The sequence below is a fragment of the Echeneis naucrates genome, chromosome 13 (genome assembly GCF_900963305.1).
Source record: "Echeneis naucrates chromosome 13, fEcheNa1.1, whole genome shotgun sequence".
Lineage (NCBI taxonomy): Eukaryota > Metazoa > Chordata > Actinopteri > Carangiformes > Echeneidae > Echeneis > Echeneis naucrates.
In genome coordinates, this window is record NC_042523.1 from 2198869 (window position 1) to 2224347 (window position 25479).

General features: G+C 41.4%; 1 protein-coding gene across 3 annotated transcripts in view; it reads right to left on the bottom strand.

Annotated features, from left to right (window-relative positions):
* LOC115052729 (exocyst complex component 3-like) overlaps nt 1–24879 on the bottom strand; it is a 44386-nt gene extending 19507 nt beyond the window's left edge. The window contains exons 1-3 of one of the 3 annotated variants that reach the window (XM_029517018.1): nt 24547–24879; nt 3085–3585; nt 2586–2824 (exon numbers count right to left, since the gene is read on the bottom strand). In XM_029517018.1, the coding sequence (XP_029372878.1) occupies nt 2586–2824; nt 3085–3554 (709 nt within the window). In that variant the 5' untranslated portion in view covers nt 3555–3585; nt 24547–24879. Of the gene's footprint in view, nt 1–2585; nt 2825–3084; nt 3586–17208; nt 17344–24546 lie in introns of those variants that run through there. The other 2 variants (XM_029517016.1, XM_029517019.1) reach the window with 2 other exon arrangements.
* Between the last annotated feature and the right edge of the window lie 600 nt (nt 24880–25479).

Here is a 25479-nt window from a genome sequence, read left to right on the forward strand (position 1 = left end):
GAGCTATGAGCATCATCTGATGCTTCAAATGACACAATGTCAAAATATGTGTGAATAAAACATGACAAAGACTGATATCATGACTCTCAAACCCACCTCACAAAGAATCCCACTGGACAACATATACAACCGGCTTGGCTTTAGTGGTGACATGTAGAGACCTGCAGTCATGTAATTAACCCAGCAGGTCTAGTGTCAGTCAAACTGCTGCAGGATCAGAAAAATTGCACACTTAATGCATAGGACAAGTGAGAAAAGTTAAATGCTAACAGTCCAGCTGTTACCTCAGCCTCTGTTTAAGTTAATCAGTAAGTTAATCAGTGTGTCACCGTTTAATTCTCAGTAACCCACACCAGCAGCAGCATCACATTAACAAAGAGTTTAAGACACAAACACGATGGAGACAAGCGAGTTTTAACTAAACACAAGCTCAGGCAAATATTTGATTTCATAACAACTCACTTCCCAGCTTGGGCTGTCTGACCCAAAACAAATCATCGCTGATGCTCACACACAGTTCGAAAGGTAATTATTGCTTATTACAGCTGAATACAACCTTCACATAATGGTTGGTTCAGTTTATCAACAACAATCAGAGGACCCCTAGCTTTTGCACACCAGCTGTACTTACACATCAAATTATGTCTCTGAGAAAAACCCAGATAAAAATCAATTACTTTCTATGAAGTCTGGTGAATGAGCTGCTAATTTGTTTTTGTTTTTTTTTTGGGGGGGGGCCTTGGTCAGAGAGAAAGGGAGAGTGTTACAGAGACTGATTCTGGCTGTGTGTTGATCAGTCCAGCAGAAGAGGCTGATCTCTGTGGGTCTACGTGGCCATCACCACCTTCTGCTCTGGTTCCAAAATGAGGCATCTGAAGATTTAAAACATTTGGCTTCATCATAAACATCAACATATTTTTAACATATAAAAAGTTTAATGTTTTATGCTATTCATGATAAAGGCTAAAGGTTGTAGGTGTCTGACCACTTTTATTTCATGCTTGTATTTGTTTCCCAGGCTGAATCATAAAGATTTTGGATTTTAACAAATACCATGTTCAGGCTCAGCCCTAAAGGGGCTGATAACCATCACATGTGCAGGAGGATGGTGGTGCTTATCTTCATTTGCCACTCACGCAGAGGCAACTGTGCTGATGTTCAGTGCCGTACTGCTACATACCTTCAGTGCAGATGCGCAACTGATGTGTATCAGACAACTCTGTGTAATGGTATCAGATGGCAGAAAGTGTGAAACTTGACAATCAGAATTTTGTCATCTACTGTCGGACATTTCATAAACTTCTCTGTAACTGCTGACTCTTTTCAGAACCGAACCCCATCACAGATGCTTAAATAATGAAGTCAAACAAAGCTACAACGCTGCAGCTGAACCACAGCATCCAGAGCCAGTGAACCTCTGTGTCTCTGATCAGATCACTGTGTGCATTTGCGTGTGTGTGCGCATGTGCATCCTGTTTCATTGCTAAACAAAATGAGCTGGGATTATTTGTACCCGCATCACTGCTATGTGCTATTTAAACACACACACACTAACCTGATCTACGCACATTGTGGTGTAATAAGCTCAAACCTATCCTTCATCTTTTTCTGCTCAAACTAAAAAGGAACTAAGACCCTGTGTTCAACTTAGTGTGAGTCTCATCATCATCATTGATCATTGTCATTGACCTTTTACCACTCCACCATTGAGAATGTGCTGGCATATTCCATCACTGTGTGGTCACCGGCGGCACAGTAGCTGAGAGGAAAAAGCTGCAGAGGGTGATCTGTTCCGCTGAAAAGACAGTTGGATGTCCTCTGCCCTCCCTGGAAGACATCACCAGCTCCTGATGCATCTCCAGAGCTAAAAGGATTATCAGGGAGCACATCTATCCTGGTCACCACTCATTCAGCTTGCTGAACAGTGGAATGTTGGACAGTTTAAAAAATAAAAATAAAAAAACACCCCATGGACATGTGCAATAACAATAGTGTGGTCATGCTTGGTTATATATTTAACATTATTTATTCACAGGTGGATTTCTCTTGTTGAGCCTAACTTGTCTTAATATACTGTTATGTTCCTGTCTTTCTTTTTTTCTGCACCTTCAGTAGTGGAACCCCAATTTATTGTACAGGCACCTGTGCAATGACAATAAAGGCTACCTTATCTTATTATCCTTATCAGTGTTGTATGTTCTGAGGTGATTCAATGGGAGTTTTAAAGCAAAGCAACTGTTTTAACAAGGGTGTAAACAAGGGTGTGGAGGAACTGAAAGCCCCCACACACACATACACACATATTTGCATCATTCATTAGAAAACAGAAGCGTAAACAGGCTGCGATAAACAATAGATGTCCTTAAGAAATTTCCAGGACCGGCCTAATAGTTATGATCTTCGTCTCTCATACACACGCACACACACACACACACACACACACACTTCCCAAATACATTCCAGAGCCCTTGTGGAAATTCCTGGAGAATTACAGCTTCTGAATGTAACCCAGTTGGCTGTGCGTCCACCTACACTGACCTGTCTGTCTGCCTTCTGCCCCAACCTTCCCTCCACCTGTTGCTCACCTGATAGTGGCTCTCTGGGTTTGACCTGCTCCACCACCTCCTCTGGTACCAATTGCTCCTCTGGGCCCTGAGATGAGTGGTCAGCCATTGATTCTTTCTTCAGCTTCCCCAGGCCCACCATCTTCATGAAAGGCAGGCGACGGCTGGTCAAGTCACACTCGCTCTCTGAACAGTTCAGATCCCCGTTGGCGAGCGACTCTTTGTAGGAACTGAAGGTGTCACGATATTTCCCTGCAAACCTGAGAAGTATATGGGTGAAAAAAATGGTAGACTCAGCTCATCCTCCATCTCCTGAGCCCAACTCCCCACCACAAACCTATGAACTTGTCTTGTCATAAATCTGTCCGACTGTAGCTCGCTGCCTCAACAAACTCCTACCATCGCTCTTTACCTTCAAATTTCATCATCTTTATCAGAATCACAAACTCATCCCATTTTCTCTCAGAACCTTGTCTCTATCCCTCTCTTCCCACCTCCACTGTTCGTGTCTCTACTTTACCTGAGCAGACTTCCTTCGGAGCTCCTCCTTCCCCTCTTCTTCTTCTCTACAGGTGAAGGGGTTCCCTGCAGCGATCCCTGTGGGGAGGGGGTTTCGGTTCCTTTGCTCCTCCCAGATGCTCTCAGGCTTTTACCCAATTTTCCCAGCGTCTTCAGTGGTGACTTGAACTTGAAGGAACCCTTTGCTGAACCTCCACCTCCACTACTTCCCTTTTTGCCCTCATTGGCTTCGTTCTCATCCTCCTCATCCTCAAACGGGTTGCGATCCCTTGGCACATCGCCATCCAAGAGTGAGCTGCCAGGTGACCAGTGGTTGCCATGGCCACTGTTGTCATGGATGCTGTCATTGTCATCAAAGGGATTGCGATGATGGGGGGTGATATTAAGGCTCATTCTGCGGAGGATAAGTGTGTTGTCTAAAGTAGGACCACCACCTTTCAGGCGTATTGGGAGGTTCTTGAGGATGGGCATGATGGAGCTGGGCGGGCAGGGAGGGTGGAGCCTATGAAATTCATCAAAAGATAATGATTTTTGAAGTCAGACACAATTAAACTGTCCCACAGAAAAGGTGAAAAAGACAGTGGACCCAACCCACCCCCCACAAGATTCTGTAACATCCACAGCCTGAAATATTTAAGAATTTCTACTTTCCAGTAAAGAAATTGCATAACCAGAGCTGAACATACTGATTACAAGGGAAACAACCAATGATTTAACTTATTTCCAAATTAAATTAACACAGCCACTAAATCAAACTGAACTACATTAAGGGGGCACTCAGGCCGTCAGCTGACTTAAAGGTCCCATAGGTGAGATTTTCTTTTTTTTAATTATTATTATTATAGATATCTTTCTTTTTTATACATCTAGCTTGTATTCAGAAACATGGCCTTGACATTAACCGTCAGGACTGCAGTAACGTGTTCATGACGTCTGCTTCTTACCACCATCCAACATTTCAGGATTCAGGATTCTCTAAGTGTTTACCTGAATGATTAAAGTGGTAAATACCAATCTCTCGCGCTCTCTGATCTTTTGATTTGATTGGCTGACTGACCTGTCCTCACTACAGCTCAAGAGAGGAGCGATATAAAACCATTTGAAGATTGTCTTTGGTTCTCAAAGCTAAATTTAAATCTTTTTATGGAGCTCAATACTTCAAATAAAACGTGAAAGTGTGATCTTAAAACAGATACAAAAAGGATTTTAAAATTATTGTTATTTTATTTTTTTATTGTTGTAGCCATCTCTGCCAAAGATCTTGAGGTTTTCCCACCATATGACTTCCTGGACAACACTCATTGTGATCCTCACTAAAATCTTTTTAATATATTGTCCATTATTCAACCATCAGCCACTGAAGTTTGTGGATTTGAAATATTCCACTATCCAATTCTTTGGTTGTTCCAGTGTGGTTCCACTCACAGGCCAGCATCTCATTCATATTAACCTGAATAATGTGCCTATTCTGTTCAGAGATAATGTTGTGGTCCTATTTTCAGCCTTTGAGCTACTGATAAGAATCCAACTGAAGACTCACTGAGATGGTCGATTTATGACAGTCATAACACAGAGGTCAGGACTGAAGTAAATGTTTGGTGACATACTGTCTGCCTATAAGGCGCTGGGTACTGTATAGTTATAGGTACTATACACCCATCAGCAATGGAAATAGATTTGAATATTGTTAGTGTAATGTGGAAAGGAGCATTAACCTGCTGAAGGAGGCCATTGCCATTAAATTATTGTTTCCATGAAGACCTGGACTTGGTCTGGGCCAGTTTTAGGTCAAAGTAACATCCATGCAAAGAGCAGGACATGTGATTTTGCTAGAAGACATTGCTGAAGGCATCACAGTGTCTCTACCAGCTTGTCTTCTTTCCATAATGCATCCTGGTGCCATGTCTGATCCAGCAGACTAGAAAGTTCTGTGGTCCAGTTCTGATGCTTATGTGTCCACTGTACAAGGTTTTGGTTATGTACAGGGGTCAGCATTGTCACCCTGACTGATCTGCAGCTACACAAAAAACTATGATCTCTGTTTGTTCTGAAAGCTGTCTAACAGAACCAGCATTATCTTCTTCAGCAGTTTGACATACAGTAGCTCTTCTGTTAGCTCAAGGTCCATTGACCTTGTGGTCCAGTGATTTTCCTTCCACGGACCCTTTCTGGTATGTCCTGCCCCCTGCAGACCAGAAACATCTCACAATGGCCAGAGATGGAGATGTTCTGACTCATCTATACATCACGGGTTGGTTCTTGTCAAAGTCTCTCACCCTCACACTGAACTATTTTTCTGCTTCAAAATCAGCCTCATGAGTAAATGTTCACCTGATATTTCCCACCTGCTGACAGGTAACCATGGTAACCAGCTAATCATTGTTATCCATATGACCTCTCAGTGATGAAAATGTTGTATGGCTGATTGAACAATGGAAAGCTGTTTATATCTATGTATTAATCATCATTGAGTTGCTCCTGTGTGAACAGATTGTAACATAAATGAAAATCCGATACTATCATCAGCCTGATTCTTCAGTGATCGCAACCAAACTGACCATACTCACGATCCACAATGATCTGGCACTCATGCCCAAGGCTCTGTCACCTTTTTTTCAAAGAACAAGTAAAGCGGCCTGCGGGTTACCAGGGTAACGATACTGATGCTGGACTACAAAAACACCCTAAAACTCTGGGAAGGATTGAAACTCCTTCAGTGAGTGGACATAGTAAATGTCATTAAATATCATGTTACTTTTGAAGTCATTCCTCTGATGGCAGGGCGTCAGGCCTTACCCAATTAGAAAGCAGATGATGTCACATGTTCCCACACCCATAAACCATTAGGACATAAATTCATCAAACATTAACAAGCTGCAGGTTTCCACTAAGCAGAGATCAGCTCATGTCATGATTCATGACTCATGACTCATTCTTCTTCTACAAGGCTAACATAGAGAGACAGACAGAGACGAACAACCACTCGGGCAACCCTACGGGCAATTTAGAGTCACCAGTTAACCTAGACATGCACGTCTTTGGACAGTGGGAGGAAACCAGCGCAAGCGCACGGGCCAAACCCGCAACCTTCTTAATGTGGGGCAACAGCGCTAACCGAAGCCGTGATTCAACGGCTGAAAATCTGATCCACCTTAGAATGAATTAAATCTCTTCAAGCGAGTCTGTTCCTCTTATTGTGTAAATGCTGATAATGTCTCCAACTGTCGTGAGATCCCTATAATCATGGACACAGTCTCTATAATGTTATCTTGGAGGCCTTATGTGAAACCTTCGGTAGAGACCACACGCTGAACACAAAATGGATGTACACAACAAGGCTGTAAGGTGAGGGCAATGCTCAAGATCTTCATTCTCTCTAAAGACAATCAGGAGGTGGCTCCACTGGTTGTAAAAATAAATAAATATTGTACTGAAGTCTATAGGGAAATATCCAAATGTATCCCTTGATTTATTTGCTGTGTAAATGTTTTCCTAATGAGTTAATTGTCACAGTCGCTAGTTTATGTCTTCTTCAATACAATACGATATATGTAATATGTAAATTTTTCAATGGCTCCATTGAGTGGAATGTAGACCAGAAAGCAGGGATTGCTAGTGTGATTGACAGACTGCACCCCCAAATAGAATAGAGTGCAGAACTGGTCAGATCCTTCCCTCACTCTTCCTCAGCGCCAGTTTCTCCTCCAAATATATTTTCTTCTGGTTTCAAATGGCTCTCAAATCATCAGCTCTACTTCACTCTAAACATAGTTAATGCTTTTTAATAACTCATTCATGACTTATCCTGGTGTGTAGAAAAGAGGTAGGACTAATGATCATTATCTTAATCATCAGTCAGTTCGAAAACAGTCAAAAAGTACCTTCATAACTGGACTGCACAAGTGTTTTCAGCTCCTTGTTCTCTACTTATGAGCTTCATTACATTTACCTGCCAACCACTGATTGGTCTAAAAAGTGGAAACACAACAGTATGCTACACTATTGAAATAATGTCGCCATTAATGTTGCCAAAAGCTGCTCCAATGAGAATCAATCAATAACTCATGGAGAATGAAACACATGGACTTTACCCTGATCTTCCTCCAATAATCGATTAAATAAACATTTCAGAGGAAATAAAAAGAAATAAAAATAAAACTTAAACCAAGATCACAACAGAGAGGGAGAGAAAGAGTGTGTGTGTGTGTGTTTGTGTGTTCGACTGGAAGCGGATGCTGTTGGTTTCCAGTCTCACCAGCTCACATGCATGTAAACACACACACACAGCTTTTTTAAAGCTGAGCATGAAGGAAAGTACTGCCCACAAACATGAGCACTAAGGAAAACAGGCACACACTGGTGCTAAACATGCAGGACAAAATGGGAAGATATTCAGTGATGTTGGCTCCGTAAATACCCAGCGGCCCCGGCGGCAGGTTCAGGAAACCCAGGCGGAGCCCAGTCGCGCTAATACACAATCTGTTTTCTTTGAGAGGGTCGCAGGGCATCAGGGAAGCTCGTGGACACAAACAATGGGAGCGGAAAGGACAGCGATACTGCGATGGGCTGAGTCGAGGACTCTGGGCCTGTGTGGGCCTCTTTGCTCACCGTTGGGTGTGGTCCAGCAGCACGTTCTCTACTGTATGTTGGACTTAGTCCTTATTCTTTAAAGCAGGGGTCATACCTGGCACAGAGGTTTTCAAACTGTGAGACTCATTTTCAGGGGCACAGACAAACACGGATATGGGAGAAATGTGACAAGTCTGAGTTAGCAGTTTGGCTGATCTGAGTGCTCAGCGGCCCGAGCTGAGATTGTGAATCTAGATCTAATTTCTTAAAAGCTTTATTTTTCAACCTTTGGAGCACATAGGAACCTAATATAAAACACTTAAATAGTAGAAAACTGATTTTTGCTTTAAGTCTGGTGGTCTAAGGTGCCAATTTGCTTTCATTTCCTATATATCTATAAATAAAGGCTTTGGTGACAGCATTGTACCAGGCAGGAAAACGTCTGGTCTGCAGTGACACTGACTCTCATTCTGTGAAATCCATAAATCTGAGCCATTTAAAACAATTTTTTTTATGTTTCACGCTATATAACAGTCTCTGTGCTGCAGTGAGCAGTGGCTCAAATGTTGTGGGTTTTAGTCCCATCATAGTCAAATATGATCAAGGCTGAGAGCTGATGAGTTGAAGACTGAATGTGAAGCTGAAGTCTGGACCAGGCCTCTATAACTATATATGTAACTTTTATTTGATATTTCCATCAAGAATTACCACTATTAGAAGTCTTTAAAATGGTTTGCAAGCTGTTCAGAAAACAAAGAAAGGCTTAGCAAAATTTTCTTCTAACATAATAATAGAATGTACCTCAGTGAAATATGTGGCCCAGTGTCCCTCATGATGTATGGGCAACTATGATTGTAAACCCACATCTGTACAGATCCACACATCACAGGGCATTATGAGTATATTGACCTCATCACAGATGTGCACAAAAACACAGCTTCCAAATCTTTGCAACATATTCTGAGCAGGCAGAGTTGAAGACAGATTTTCATGTTTGTTTATGCTGAAAAGAAAACATTAGATTTTGCAGGTTTCCTGCATCCCACCAGTGTCCATGTCATTTTGCTGATCAAACACAAGAGAGGAAACTGCTTTAAGACACTGAGTTTTGAAATGTCTGTAAATCTGTGTGATGAAAGTCATAAACTTGATATCTGCTCTGTCATAGCAAAATTCCGTAAATTTTATACTATAAAATGTTGTGCCAATGGCACCCTCTGTAGTCACAAGTAACTGCGGGATGCTGGTGCATTAAATGTTTTGGAGTAGCATTTCCATAGAAGCCAACAGCTCATGAACAATAAACCTTAGAAATTAGGTAAACTGCTTCACTGACACCATCTTGGCCTCCAACCCCTACCTAATCCAAAAAAATAGTCAAAGACTTGGGAAATGAGTTTGTGTTGCTCACCCACCTGTCACCCAAAAATGCCATGCTCTCAATTCTGTTCAATATTTGGCCTGAAGATACAGAGGTTCTTTTAGCTAGTTAGTGTCTCACAGCATCTTGGACTTCTCCCAAGAGATCAAATCTGTTTAACCCAGTTACAGGGAACAAGACACCATAGTTGCTTTAACAAGGCAGTCTCCCATCACGATGAATATGATTAGCTCATTTTAATATGAAACCTTCAGATCTGTGCAGCAGCTGCCAGGCTGATGGCAGCGTTAGCATGTTATGCCTGCATGTGTGTTGTCTTCTCACACACAAATGTGTTCAACACAACATTTAAACATCACAGTAGGTGGCAACGCACAAACAGGAAACCAGGAAGACAAGCAGATAACCATTCAGATGTTAACCCAACCCTCAGCCTTGACTTGCAGCTGGGGTGGACTGTGCACGTCAGTGTATTTCATAACTAATGAGTGTATAGATAATCAGCTGATGTATGTCTGCATGGAGGAAACAGTGAGAACAGTAAGTTCTCAATGTTTCCTCCAAACAGTAAGTTTAAAAATACAAACAATAGTTTGATTAAAGGAGCTGACAGTTGACCACTGACTTCCCACAGACATTTTATCAGACACTCTACCGTTGTTTTACTGAACTTCACTGCATTGCACATGTTTCTGTCCATTAGGATAGAGCACACACTGCTAATGAAAACACACTCATGGTCACAAAACTCATGCTCAGAATAAGACTCAGTTTCTGTTTAGAAGTACAATACTAAATATATCAGTTCAGTTCAGTTCAATGCAGATTGAGTAGCCTGTGTTGACAATGCATTAACAAAATGTTGTCAGGAAATGAGTCACTTTCTCGCAAGTCAGTTCAGTATGTAGCTCCACTTCTCTTCAGTTGTTCATAGTATTAATTCTATGAATGGGTTTAATGACCAGTGATGATGGCAATGATGGTGTTTAATATTCACTATCAAAATTTCACAGTGGCAACATTCTAGCATAGTCCAGCTGCCTGCCGCCTGAGCAGCACGACCACGCAAGATATACAATGTCTCAAGTGTATTCTGGGTTTACCCCAAGGTATTCTGCTAGTTGGATGAGCCTGGAAGACCTCCAATGGGAAGAAGACTAGAAAGAATCCTGACCATATATTACCACAAGGAAACCTCTGTTTGGACAGAGCAGCACCTCTACTGAATCCAGACCCTGTAGAGGAAACTAATTTCTGCCTGTATCCTCAATCTCCTATTCTGAGGCAATGCGCAGTAATCATGACCCCTGGTGAGGGTTTGTGAGCTGGTGTTTGCACGAACTTCTAAACCACTCAGACCAACAGTATATGAATTGGCTGTCACCATCTTGATTTTGGATACCAGTAGAGACCACATATGGAAGAGAAGGCGGAGATGATTCGGGGCTCGGCTGGATCTTCCCTCCTCTTATTCTGTCCTGATAGGGTGGCACAGCCTGTTAGTCGCATAATAGCCCTAATGAATACCATTTATTAAAAAGAAAATTAAGAGCTCATGTTGTAATCAAGACTTGAAACTACAGACTGGGACCATAAACTCATCAGGAAAAGGTTTACTGAGCTAGTAAATCAAGGGAGAAGTTAGAACATTTTCCCATTGACTTCAATACAATCTGACATCTTTTTACAACTTTTGGAGTCACACCATCAGAACCTGTTGCTGATGACTCATGTACTTGCCTGTCTCATTTGCCATTGAATTCGATCATGTGACTTCAGGTGAATGTCTTTTTGCAGAACTAAACAAGGCAGCAGCTGGAATAACTTAGCAGCAAATAAAAACATCTCAACTATTTGAGTTCATGAGTTCATGAGTTCACTGTCAATTGTTTCCACTTTGCATGCACACACACACACGTGATGTCGAAACATTTCTTAGCGTCAGTCTGACTCTTGATGAAGCTGCAGTGTCCCACAGAGCTTCAGACTGAGGAAAGAGGTTATCATTCAGCTCTGTCACTTGTAAGGTTCTCACTTAGAGTTTCCATCAGTTAAAGGGGGTCACATGTCTCCTCAAACTGACGTCTCTCACAGAGAGCAGCAGTGACTTTCTGTTTTGTGTCCATGAACATGGTCTGAAGATCATACTGGATCAGTATGACAAACCTTGCAGGGATAGAGCTTGGCTACTGTAAATATGTGGAACTGTGAGTCTGAATGAGGATTCAGAAGGAAAAACAGATTAACAGGTGATTTTTAATTATTATTGCTCCAAAGAATGAGCAGAGCCCCTGATCAGATAGAAATAGAAACTTCAAATCTGCTCCAGAGCAACGAAAACATGTGCGTAACTTTCCGTGTTCAACTTTTCTTTGGTTATTCTGGTTTTCAGTGTTTTTATCTAGAAAAGTAGGATTTTGTTTAGTTTTTTTTTTTTGCCGTGTACTTGTTTTCTGAGCTACTATCTCCTATTACAGTCTTTATTGTGTTACATACAAGTAGATTAAGTTGAGCTAATTCTGAATATGTGGAGACTTTGGGAAAAACTGAAAAGTTGTAACGTGGTTCTAAAAGGCTGAATGAACATTCCTCATCGGTGAAGGGAGCACTAACTTTTAGTTTGCCAGCACAAAGGTGCACACATAAACATGAATACTCATGGACACATCCACTGCATATCAGCTCTACCATCTTCAGCTGGAAAAAAAACATTAGAAGCACCCTGTTATGGTGTAATCTCTCTGCCAAGCAGTTAAACTGAGCACATCACCGACAACACAATTGCGCAAGCACACTTCTCAGAAGCTGAGAAGTTGCGCTTTGCAGATAAAGGTTTAATTAGTGTAAGTGTAATGAGGTCACAATGACCTTGGTGTTTGACCTTTTACCACCAAGAATGAATCAGTTTATCCTTGAGTGCAATGAGTGAATGAAATTCCTTCTTTTTGTTATAAGGATAAGACAGGCAGAACTGTCATCAGGGCCCTTCTGTATAACCTCTGTTCTTTAATTAAAGTATATATTTTAATCCTACTCCTTAAATACGGTGTTATGGGGCCTCACACTTCTAAAATTAAATTCTTCTTGAGCTTGAAATCTCTGCATTTTGGGGTGATGGTGGCATCATGGGAAGACTGTGCGCCCTTTTACTTTTACTTTCACCGTGTCATAGCCAATAAACCAAGAAAACAAATTTGAAGAAAACAATTTTTTTCCTGCTGCTTATTGTGAGTATAGATTTTTGAGCTACTGGTCTTGGTAGCATTTGACAAGACCTTCAGCCATTGTCATAATACATGGCTGATGGGGCAAGGCATGCTAACCTGATGCTGAACTCACAAGATTTCTTCTGGATTGGTTAGCAAAGAGCTGCTAATGCTAACATTACATATTCTTAAGTGTCTGACACCCCAGTGAAACTAAATCAATAAAATACATCACAACTAGCTCGTTCATATATCAAAATAGAAGAAACTTCTACCACTGTCTGATTTTATCCTACATGTCAATGTGTTGCTTTCTTCAATCCCCCAGCTCTACACGAACAGTTATAAGAGCAGGTTAACTGCTCAGATAAAGGAGAACTTTAGTGGTTCCAAAGTCCCATCAGCCACCTCCTCATTAGGTCTGGTCTCAGAATGTCTTAGTGGAGCTGATTCACGATGATTGATTATCTGACATAATCACAGTCCAGCGGACGGTATCAGGTGATCCGAGGGCAGCACAGTGTGAATTCAACGCAAAGTCAACACAGTTCCAATACATCAATAAAGTTTGTAGAATAGAAGGAGCCGATGACAGTTTGAATAGGACACATGTACAAATATATTTTTGAAGTACACACTCATGAAGCTGGTCTGTTTTAAAGGTTATAAATACACAATTCAGCCCAACACAGCAGTCTCTCTCTCTTTTTTTGTTTGTTAGGTGTTGGTCCCGATTCTCTCCTTAATATGTCACATATGAATAGATTTTGAACTTTCCAGCCATGACGGACATATTTAACATTCAAGACACACAGAGGATAGACTGCAGTGTCACATTCAGTAATCATAACAGCAGCTTGCACAAGTTTGCCTGCAGGCAGATGGCAGACATGAAATGCTGTGAGAAGAGGGATGAGGACACGAGCAGAATTACTGAATAGGTCCAGCCTGACGGGATAACATTAAGCTTTCAGAACTCCACTGAAGATTGGAACAATTTAAGGCTGAACATCAAATAACCTGTTTATCAAATGACCTAACCCACATTGCAGATGTTAGTCTGGTCCGAGGACTATTACCCATCTGCATCTGTCTTTCATTAGGTTATCCTGCTAACCCAGCAGAATTTGTGAAGGAAAACAGCCGCTCAGAAAAATGTAAGATTTTTTGTTCCCTAAAGAGGGGATGGGGCCACAGCAGAGACAGGAAGCACTGAAACATTTAAAACAACTGAAACATGGTTGCTGCTGTTGCAGCAGAGTCCTGATCTTCCACTGAAAAACTTCTGGACAACGGCTGCTTCTTTTGAAGATGAACTTTGGTCATTAGAAGTACAGAAGAGATGGAAATATGCCTCCAACCCCAACAGTCTTCCAACCTGAACCAGTCCCCCCACCTAAAACTCAACTTGATTGTGATTCAGGCAGCATATAAAGCATGGAGTTGAAGAAATGTTTTGCTGGCTGCAGTGCATAAAAACACAAAAAAAACCACACAATGATGCAGCCTGTCAATGCTCCCCACAGGACCTATGTAGAAGACGGTGAGAGTAACAGGGGGAGGGGTGGCTCTCTGTAGTCTAAAATATTGTGCATCTTAGACTAAGGCATACTCATAATAAGATATTGCTGTGCCTTACAAGTGTTGGTGGTCCAGGTGGGGTCCTTAGAGACACAGACTCCAAGGAATTTCATTGTTTCATTCTCTCTACCTCAGAGCCACTGATGGGCAGGGGGCAATGGTCAGCAGACCTTCTCCGTAGATCAACAACCATCTCTTTTGTTTAGTCCACGCTCACCGGGTTTGCCACTTCCTCTCTGTATGCCTGACCCAGTCCTCCAACCTGAACCAGCCTTTCAAGTAATACTAACCGTCTCTCTCTGAATTCCTGATTTCATTTGAATTACTTCCAACTCAAAAGAAAATTAGGCTCAATCTAAAGTCCAAAAACTTCAATCACCTGATGACCCATCACATTTATCTGTGACCCTTTTAAGGTGTCTGACCCATAGGTTGAGAACCAGTAGAGCAAACTATCAAGGTCAATATGATGCATTTAGAACAGCTATAACAGTAACACTGTTACAGCATTTACCATGTACTTATGATGTAGAAGTAAGTCCCTATAGTTTAGGGATCAGTTTAACTGCAGGACTGTGCCCTTCTCTACAACATCTACAAAAAACAAAACCTATACAACTTTACAACAAATAATAATAGAATAACTTCAGTTGGGTCTGTCTTAAAAAGCAGAAAAGGAGGCCACAAAGAGCCGATCCTGGACTTGGTGCAGAATTATAATAAATGCAGATTTAATCAAATAACAGCGTCTGTGAGCAGCTGTTAACTGTCCTGTAAAGATTTCCTATCCCCTGATGAAACTTAGCTGAAGACTATGAGGAAAAAAGCAGGTGCTTTTACAGGGCAGGTGATTGGCCGAAGAAGCTGTCTGTCATGACATGGCAGGAGGTCAGTGGAGTGAAGTTTGAGGAGCTTTGACAGTTAGTTAATCAGCTGGTATAACCTTTGTCTTAGTGTTCAGAGTAAATGAAACGTAATTGTGTTCAATATACTAGTAAGACTGGCTCTAAAGGTTTTTACTATTACTCCTGATATCCAGTTGATTGATCACATGGAAGAGTAACACTGCAAAGCAGAGTGGGTTGAAAACGGGTGATGTATTCAGTTAAGATGAACTTTCAGTGGAGGTTGCCGACATTAATGGGTAAAAGGTCAAAGGAGATCATGTGAAAGGCAGGTTGGTTCAGACATAAACAGAAGTTCTGTCCTTACTGAGTTTTTTTTTTTTCCCGTTGGGAAGTTAAAATTCTTCAGTCATCAAATGAAAACAGCGGGTGGCGTGTGTTTGAATTGCAGAGAACTGATTAGATTTATATATGGGTTCATTCATTCAAAGGAGCGACAGCCAGATAGATTAAGAGAGAGACTGAACATTAATCACTCATCATTTTGTTTGTTTGTAGCTTCCAAAAACTGCCCTCCTGTACACTGTAGCAGTGTAGAGACCTTCAGTGAGGATGTCCATGAACACAACACTACAGTGTCAATGCTTAGGCTGACTGAAGTCATAGTGTGTCCACATGTCAGAGACACCTCTCTGCTACAGAACAACACAAACCCAGAGTGAAGACATACACACACAAACAAACAACTCAGCTGATTTAGGATAGCTCCTGTTATTCAGACAACAACGCAGGGTTTTTAACTCCTGTTACTGGCTTTTCATTCCACTTTCTCACCACTCAAAAGGTCCAGTAGATGATGCAGACCTACAGTCTCTGAGGGAGAATTAAGAGCATACTTGAATTTGATTCAGGGACCTGGCAAAGGTAAAGGAGCATCAGTGAAATGCAACCCTTTAGGCTGATTAAAGACCAGACAGGCTGGCGGACTCTATATCATCTATGAGGGTTTCACTGAACAAGAAGTAAGACCTGCAAGAGGACTGCAATTCCGGAAGAGAGAGATTATCCAGAGATGGACCAGCAAAGTGGGACAACGTGGTCAGAGGACAGTTGGTCATGATGCCAGGTTTTACCCTTTAGTCATGTCAACACTGTTAACAGCTGCTGCTTGTTCTAAACTCTTTATAAGAACAATAAGGCCCACTCTACGTGCTTCTTTCAAAGCTTAATTCCCAGACCAAAACTGAGTAACCCAGCTGATATATCTGACAACAACAACAACAAAAAACAGCGGCATGTACAACACTTACTGTGAAGCTGCGAAACTGATGCTATACCAGACCAAGTTAACCCAACATCAAACAGGTTATCAATTAGCTGTTCAGCTTGATGCTTCCTGTGTAGGGGATCTGTGACCTGATGAGTCTCAGCTCAGCGTTCACACTCTTTTAGGTCCATATTTGTTCTCCATCAGCTGCTCTCTGACTGAGTCTGCTCATATCAACAGATTTCTTCCCCCCTCTTCAGCTTTTTCCTATTCGGGGTTGCCACAGCAAGTCAGTTCTGTGATTTGCATGATTGATTTGGCCACAGATTTTATGCCAGATACCCTTCCTGTTGCAACCCTCCCTATTTATCCAGGCTCAGGACCTACCACTGGCTTGCCTTGTGGGTTTGAACCCAGAGCCTCTGCATGCAAAGCATACGCTCTATCAATGAGCAACGTCTGCTAGCACACTTAGATTTGACAGGTATTTCGCTGAAAATCACAGACACAGGAACACACAGGAAAGAGCAACAAAATCAAAACTATAAATGAAAAGAGCTAAAAAAAAAAGAAAAGAAAAGAAAGAAAACTAAAGACTCTCCACAAAGACAGTGATCTGTGAGTCTTTTCTTCAGAGGGTGGGGAGGAGGTCAAAGTCCCCTTCACTTTATGACTGTGAAAAGCAGCAGGTGCTATTAAGACCTTTTTACCCTGAGGTTGTTTTATAATGAAATTTTGTATGATATCTCAGAAGAATTTCGGCACAGTCTTCATAGAATATCTTCCAAGTTTCTCAACCTCTAGCAAAATGATATACGTGACAATATTCTCAAAGGAAAATACTAATTGTTAACACAGTTCCAAAGAGCGCTCAACTCATTTTTTTTTTTTGTGATGAACTCCACCTTCAGTCACCTCTGACCTCACCCGTCCTTTACACCTGAACACACCTGAGCCAGTCCTCCAACGCCATGCAGAATCTAATCAATTCACAATTTCCTCACCTGAATCAATCCAAGAAAATGAAAAAATAAAAAAAATACTATGCTGTACATTCACCATCCTGTCGTTTTCAGAGCCTGATCTCCAGTTCCAGCTTGGATTATAAAGCGTCACTTTGGACTTTAGACTCTCATCAACCATTTTAAAGTAAATTATGATTTGAATGTTTTTGTGCACTAGACAGTAGAATAACTCAATAATTTCTTGAATTGTTTGCTTCTTTAAACAACGTGATGTCCATCATACTGCTCTCTAATGCAGGTTCGTGACTTACGGCAGGGAGTCATGGTGGCGGCTCGGATCGGATCAGCGTCTCACAGTGTCAGCGAAACCCGGAATGAGGCGGCAGCAACGGCGGACGCTGTCAGGGAGTCAAGGGGGAGAATGGAGCTCCACCCGTCTCTCCGCGACTCGACCCACTGGACAAGCAGGGAGGGGGCACAGCTGACGGTGCCTTCAGGCGCGGTCGGAAATGTCGCAAACAAAAAGAGTTCAACAACGCGTCGGGATATTAAAGTGTCAACACGTTTTTGCCGAAATTGGACCTCCTCAATGAAATAATCTGTTTTCAGCAGTATTGTGCTTCATGTTGATGACGTTTCTCCTCATAACAAATAAAGGTCCAACTTTGATGAGACCTTTGGACAGTTTTTTATGATTGTGAACTTAAACATAATTATTTTAGCACCTCCTGAATTCTCTGGATACTTTGAATCCGTTTTGAATTTGATGGCTGTAATACATTTTTTGGTTTGCAGAAAACAATTACCCCAATGTTGGATCTAAAAAACCCTGTTGTGTTTAACATTAGCTTTCTATTTTTGGCATTTATATTCAGACTCCAGGCATTGGGAAGTGACTGGGGACTGGACTGCAGAGATAGGGCAACATTTTTGCAAGTGCGCAAAGGGTGCTGTCTAAACTCCTAACAATGTGTTGCCACTTGACACTGATTGGTTTATAAATATGCATAGATCTGCAGATCAACATATTTTCTTGCTCTGTTGTATACGCTGAGATTCTAAGACTTGAAGCTAGAGACTGAGACCATATATTCGTTAGGAACACGTTTACTGAGCTAATAAATCAAGAGTGAAGTCGGAACATTTTCCCATAGACTTCAATACAATCTGTCTTCTTTTAACAATCAGTAGAGTCACCCTGATGGTCACTACATAGAATGAAGTTTAAAGATGCTAACCTATGTCCACTTCTTGGGTTGGTGCCCTCAACAGTCAGCTATCGGGCAAAAATGCTGTGATCAGACACCAGTCCACTTCCTTTTTTTCATGCTTGATTCACCATGTCTGAAATAGAACATTACAGGCACCCTTGTAGCTTTTTCTTGTCTTTCTCTTATTTTATTTGCAAATTAGTGTAAAAAAAAACATATTCAGCTGTGTTTCATTACGTCTTGAAAACTCTGGAGTCATGATGCAAACACAGCAGAGATGTGTGTAAAACTAAAATAAATTCCTATGGATATAGGTTTTGCCTGCTGGTCAAAAACGCCGTCTCATCACAACACCAAGAGTAAATGTTGAGTCTGTAGGAATGAAGGCAACAACAGAAGGATCAGCAGGATGTGAAGGTCAGGAATTTTCTAGTTAATGGTCGCATGTGACTCAGGGCAAGGTGACAGATGATAGAGAGAGTTGAAAGGAAAGTTAATGAGTATTGTGTCAACTCTTTTGTGAGGTGAGTGTTTACCAGAGGAATGACTGGTGACTCTCAGCATCAGGAATGCACACACATACACACACAAACAACCATTAACAAAATCTCTTTTGAATGAAAATAGACAGATTTTTAAGTATTGGCAGAAAAAAAAAAACAAACTTAAACTTAAAGTTGTTGAATAAATTTGAGCAGGAAAGTTTGGCCAGGCCTGGACCCAGCAGCGACTCAGGCTTTTGTTTTTGATGCATGAAATGGGAGCTATGAAAGGCTCCAGGCAGTTTTTTCCTGCCAAACCAGTGTCTTGTTGATACAAACAACATTCAAGATTAAATCAATGTTCCTATGTTCAGACCATTTAACATCTCATCCAATTCATATTAACCCTGAAGACCCGGCTTCCCCAGCTCAGCTCCTACAGTCTATACATGATGTCCACACTTTCAGTCCTCTTCCTTCCCAATAAATATTTTTGAAATTTAAATCCATCAGACTGGGGGGGTATTCCAGGTAGGAGGTTCTACAAACTCTGAGCCTATCCCTGAACTCTGAGTTGACTTACTCTGAGATGGGGAAGTATCCAGTTCCAGAACAGCTGATCTGAGGTGGTTCAATCAACTCTGAATATGTTCACTTTGAGTTGCGTGCGTGTACAACCTCTATGAAAAGCCATCATCAATTGAGCCCACCATAACAACTGAGAAAAAAAAGATCCAGCTATTTCAGCCCAATGGAGTTGGAGGTCTTAATGCAGGCCTATGATGAAATATCAAAACATCATTCAAAAAGGCTTAGGAATATTTTGCCGTTCTATGATCGTACCTCACTTTGATTTTTTATATATTTTTTTATAATTGACTTGAGGTATTAAACAAAGTAAATATTGATTTAAACCCCTAACAAAATGTTTTAACGTAATCTCATTTAATAGCCCACTGAGTAGATGAACACATCATACAATGTTTACCCATTTTTATTGAAGTAATTCAAAAAGTGATGATGTGTACATGAACGAAATAAAATCTACTAATTTAAAAAAAGGGATTAACATTTGAATTCTGCTTAGCAAACAGAAAGAAGGAAGAGGCCCGAAAAATGAGTGGAGCTGCCACCACCAGGAGGCTGAGGAGCTCAGGGCACCCCGGGGTCACCCCCCAGGACATAAGTGCGTACATCAGATGTAAGTATAAAATTGTGTCTTTAATAAAAAATTTATAGATATAGCACTTCTTGTATATATATATCGCCCCCCCCCAACAGTTGTGGATGGTGTCATCTGCCGCGTTCAGCCTCCGATGAAACAATTAAACACCTGGCAGCTGTAAGTATTCCAGATTCAGATCTTGCCTCAGATGGCTGTTCGAAGTATTCTGAAATAGAATTTTTTCCTGCATCACAGGAGGAGGACGATAAGGAAGAAACACTGTCTGCTGCCACAGGGAGAGCAGTACAATGTATTTCATTTAAAATAATAGAATATATGATTTCTAAATCCTGTTCAAATTCCTCTTTGATGTTTCTTACATCCCATCATTGGGAACAGCCGTTTCAGTGGGAGAGTTACTTTTCTCACAGCTCTACACACTGTCGATTTTCCAAAGTGTTCTGCATCACTGATGTTGTAAAGAACATTACTGTTAAAACAAAAAAAAAAAAAGCTCACATAAATTTTGCTGTGATGTCAGCACACATCCACAGTGTGTGAGGTTGGTGATGTATGGCCGGAGAATGTTATTGAGATAAATGACAGATACTCCTCTGGAAACGGCAGGACATCTAATCTCTCACCACATAAAGCATTTCGAGTTCCTTGGCCTTCGATATCACTCAGATTGGGAATGAATGGGCAATCCATGTCTTTGTATGGGAGGAGACAGGTAGAAACTCTGGGTTTCTTAAAGAAAACTTGCCAGCGAGCAGGTTATATTCACAGAGTCTGTTACCGTGGTGATTGACTCAGAGTTCCCCTCATCTCAGGGTTAACATGCTCCGAGTTTTCACATAACCCACTTTCTGGAATACCCCTCAGATCTTCGTCTGTCCACTGCTTGTGTTGACTGCAGCTTCAGGTTTCTGTTCTTGGTAACAGGAAGGGAAGCTGGCATGGTTTCAATTGTTGTGAAGTGAGTGAATGGACTACTGTAGTTGAAGTTTTTGTCATTGTTAGTTATTTAAGTGATTGCAGCCTTTTTGTCAGCTGATATTTGATGTGAACATGAACTGAAACTCCTGACCTTGATCTATTGCTGCCACATTATTGGAGGTGTAAAGTGTTCCTAATAAAGCGATCCCAGAGTGCATTTTGCATTGATGGTAGCTCCACCCCTTCCTTCTTAGTTCTGGATTCAGACATTTGAGGAAAGTCCATCAGTCCACGATTGAGAACAAACGACCCAAAATTGGTCTGATAAAACAATGTGGTCTCAGTGTGGAGCTTTAAAACTGCATTCCACACAATGGCCACCAGGGGGCAATTACAGACAGTAATTTTGTCTTCGCATCTATGGGAAAATTTGCCTATTTCTGCTTTGATTTACTGACTCAATCAATACATTTCTGGTCACATTTTCTAGTTTAAAATCTTCGATGCGCAATGATGTTCATTTTTTAAACAATGGTCCCATTCCCATGATAGATTAGCGGATATAGCTCCTGTGTGATTCACAGACTGTTGTACAAAAACAAGACAGAATACAGAGCAGGTCAGATATACACCTCCCTCCTCATCAGCTTCACCTTCTCTTCTAGAAGCAGGTGAAGCCAAAGTGGTTTCTAGTGGTTCAGGCTTCAAAACAACAGCTCACAAACCATCAGGTGATGTCACCTATGTAGATACATGAAACAAGAGTTCACATCTCAGGAGGAAAGATGGGAAGTGTTTTCATGACAAAAGCCTGACATGGGTGTGTCTGTTTACTTTTAACACACACCTGATGTCCCCTGTCTATCCACGTTCTTCCTTCTGCTTCTACACTTTCCCTCTTTGAGCTCAGGTTAGATCACTGCTCCATGAAGGCTGTTACAAAACATGTATACACATGCACGCAGACACACACATACACAGTTCCTTCTTTTATCTTAATGACCAAGAGAAATCCCTCAGACCCAGGAAATGGTGCACACTCAATAGTTGCTCAACTCTATCTATCTTAGTATCTGTTGTGTAACTTTGGAGAGAGCGCAGCATAAAATTTAATCTGTTACCCAATTTGATGTGATCCTGCTCAAAGCGACAGAAGAAGAGACAGAGGCCCCTGGACATAAAGATGTAACCAATTGATCTTAGATAAATCTTGGGACAGGTTGTTCTGTGAATGAGACATCCATACAAGCCTTTGTTACCTGAAAAAATGAAGGCAGCATTTGAAGGAAATGGAGAGTCTAATCGTACCACTGTAACCAAAGCTTTTTTCAGAAGGTCTTCAGAGGGTCTTCAGAGAGCCTCTGAGAGAGAGATACCGTGCGATTTAAATAGACTTGAAGGACTTTTACGAACAAATTACTCCAGATTCAACAGAAAAAAGGCACAACTGAAACAACACACAAGGTGAAGCATCCAATCAGTCAAAGTATTTGTGCGCCAATGACCATGACGAGAAATCATGAAGAGACCATGAACCAACAACCTCAAAGATCCTTCAGCTTCATCAAACATTAGTTTGATAGCTGGACATTGGTCACATTTTCAAACTAAATTCAGTCTATGGCTCCAGAGTACTTCACAGTAAAGTGATAGTGTGGTTGCATTGAAAAAGAATTTACATTTGGACCGAGCTTACACTCAAAATTGTGCACTGAACTTGGAGCCAGCTCTAGTTGGGCCCTGGACTTATTTCATACTTACCAAAGTAAAAATGTATGGGATGGTGCTTGCATTCATGAAACTGGTGTTAAAACAACAAAAAAGTGCAACCAGAGGGATAGAATTGTTGTGATTTGATATATTGGAAACTAGTGTCAGTGTTTGGTGCTGGTTTCTTACTTTCAGCACCATTGTATACAGTAAAATCAGTGTGTACGGTAGGTACCGTGGCTTCACTGCTCATTTTTTCTCAACCTGTAGGAAACACTCAATGTTGTGTTTCCATGTGTGAGACATCATTTCAATTACCACGGGAGGCTGAAATGAAAGGTTCACTCCCTCCATGCTGAAACTTAAAGAAACATGAAGCAGAGAGTTGTGTTGCTGAATCAGCAGCTGTAAATGTATCAAAAAAGTGTGTTTGTGTGTTTTTGTGTAGGTCAGTAGGTCACAAAAAGAGAAGTCTGAGCTTGGCTTAAAATGTGTTGCTTCCAATGGTTTAATGTTGAAGTTCTTGATTATGAATTCATGATAAATCGAATCACAAAGTTCATATTGGTTACAACACCCTACACAACAGACCACACACAGAACCACCACCAGTCTGAATGGTGTTTCACTCCTATGGTGTTGTTCCAGTCTCAACAACTGAAAGTGCTTTACAGTACTACATTTAAAGATATTTCTCCTCACACAATGCTCACTACACACACATTCAGATACTGAGGCAGCAGCCACCAGGGGTACTTTGGGGTCCAGTATCTTGCTCACTGGGAATTGAACTGATTACCATCAGTGAAGCACTGTGTCAACAATGACAAAAATGGTGATAAAAATGACTCAGATTCTCAAGACACCTTTCATCAAGTTTCCTTTTCTTCTGACATTTAGTCGCATACACGCACACACACACACACACACATACACACAAACGCACACAGAAACACATTAGAGGAAAATTAGATCAGACAATATGACAAGTTAAATAAACCACAGGAGGAGCTTATATATCGACACACTGTGGAAAATGGAGATGAGATGGCTGGAACTATGGCACTCGTATACAACAGAGATTGGAGACATTGTAACTGTAGTAAGCTGGAGCTGATTGGTTCTGTCTGACCTGTGACCTGGCTTCTGCGGCAGGAATGTAGAAGAAGAAGAATTACTCTGATGCTTGGGATAGACCAGTAGAAACACTGGTGCTGGATCAGCCTTTGACTATTGGAACAGTTTTTTTGTTCTCTCTCTTTGGCCTCAGCTCAGATTGGATGTGTGGTCCCAAAACAGGAAGTGGAGGCTGAGTTCATCACTAACAACATGATTACTACCACCCAGCATGCACTGGGGTCACCTTGGCATCATTTCCCACCAAGCAGTAGGACATAACATCAAAGTTTCAACATGACTCATACTGAGTGAGCAGGTAGTAGCAATGACCTGGACTCACCTCTGAATTAGTCTGTCATCAACACACAGACACACACACACAAACACTTCAGAGGAAGATGTCAATCAGCACACCCAGCTGAGGAAATAGAGTCAGTGGTCAAGAGAGATATTTTAATGAACTGGACGTTATTCTACTGTTTAAAAGGAACAGCAAATTTAATTTTCATCTCTGTCCATTACAGACACTGGTCTGTTTAGCCAAACCTATCACAAAGACTGGATACAATGGGAAAGCCTATCTCCAGCAGAGAAGGAGAGAGAGAGAGAATGTCAATGTACCAGCAAAAGAATTTAACTATGGTAACTGTGGGCAACAGAGGTTGAGACTACTGTAACTGTGGTAACTGTACACAGGGAGGGAGAGAAGAGAAAACATACACTCAAAAATGTTTAGAATGATAAAAATGGAAATTCTGAAAATTTATTCAAATATATTTTGGTATAATTTTTGTGACTAAAGCAAAAATCTTGACTAAAGAGACATCACGGCTCAGGTGTGTACTGCTGTTTTGCAACACAAAATGAAAGAGGAAGAAACAGCTGCTGCACTTTGATTGCCTGTTGGTGTCCATGCTCTGGATAGAGACAATGTCTGAATGTCTCAAAAGCATAACTTTGTTCTTGATGGACAGAAACAAACACGCACACAGGCTAAAAAGTAGGCCAAAGCATAGCTCTTACCTTTTTCTTCTTTTTTGCAGATAAAATAAATAAATACATAAAATCTACGATGATTCCTCACCACTGTGACATCTCTATGTCCCTACAGTGTCTTTACGTGTGTATATGTGTGTCAGTAAGTCCAGGGCAGCAGCTGGTCAGCTTGTTTAAACTCCTCAAGAATTTTCAGAGTCCCCTGTAGGCCTACAGTGGTGGACTCGGGCCTGATGTTCCTGAACAGGATTAGTCTCTTCTCAGGTCTCTCCTTGTTAGATCGCCTGCTCTTTCTGGCCAGGTTCTGCTGTGGTCTCCTGTTCTAGTGGTTTCTACCCATCTCCACTCATTCCTTGTTGAGCTCTCTGGAAGCACTGCCTGGTGTTTCCTGTTTGTTTTATTTTCTATTGGCAGCAGGAAATGGTCATCTTTTCCTCTTCTTTCAAACACCACCTCCCATGTCAGCCCCCAGCCACACACACACACACACACACCACACCCTGGACTGAATGATTGTCCGGAAAAGACTATGACACAACTGGCTGCTGGACACAGACCTGTTGAAGGCCCACCCCTCCTCCTCATATGAGCATGTCCTCCTGACTGTCTATTGTCCAGGCACTCTGGCCTGGAGACCCCTTAAAGGGCCCTTTGTTCCTTTTAACCCCCCTATTGACCTTGGGGTCAGTTTGACCCCATTCAGTTAAAAAAATAATAGATTAAATTTTTTTGGTTATATATTTCATGACTTTTCCTAATTTGAGGGGGACAGCTGATGAAGCATAAATTAACATGATGATATTTTTTCAATTTGCTGTACACATTTTCGCTCTGTGATGGACTGGCGACCTGTCCAGGGTGTACCCCGCTCTCGCCCAATGTGAGCCTGGATTGGCTCCAGCAACCCCCGCAACACGGAAATGGATAAGCGGTTAAAGATGTATGAATGAATAAATGTAC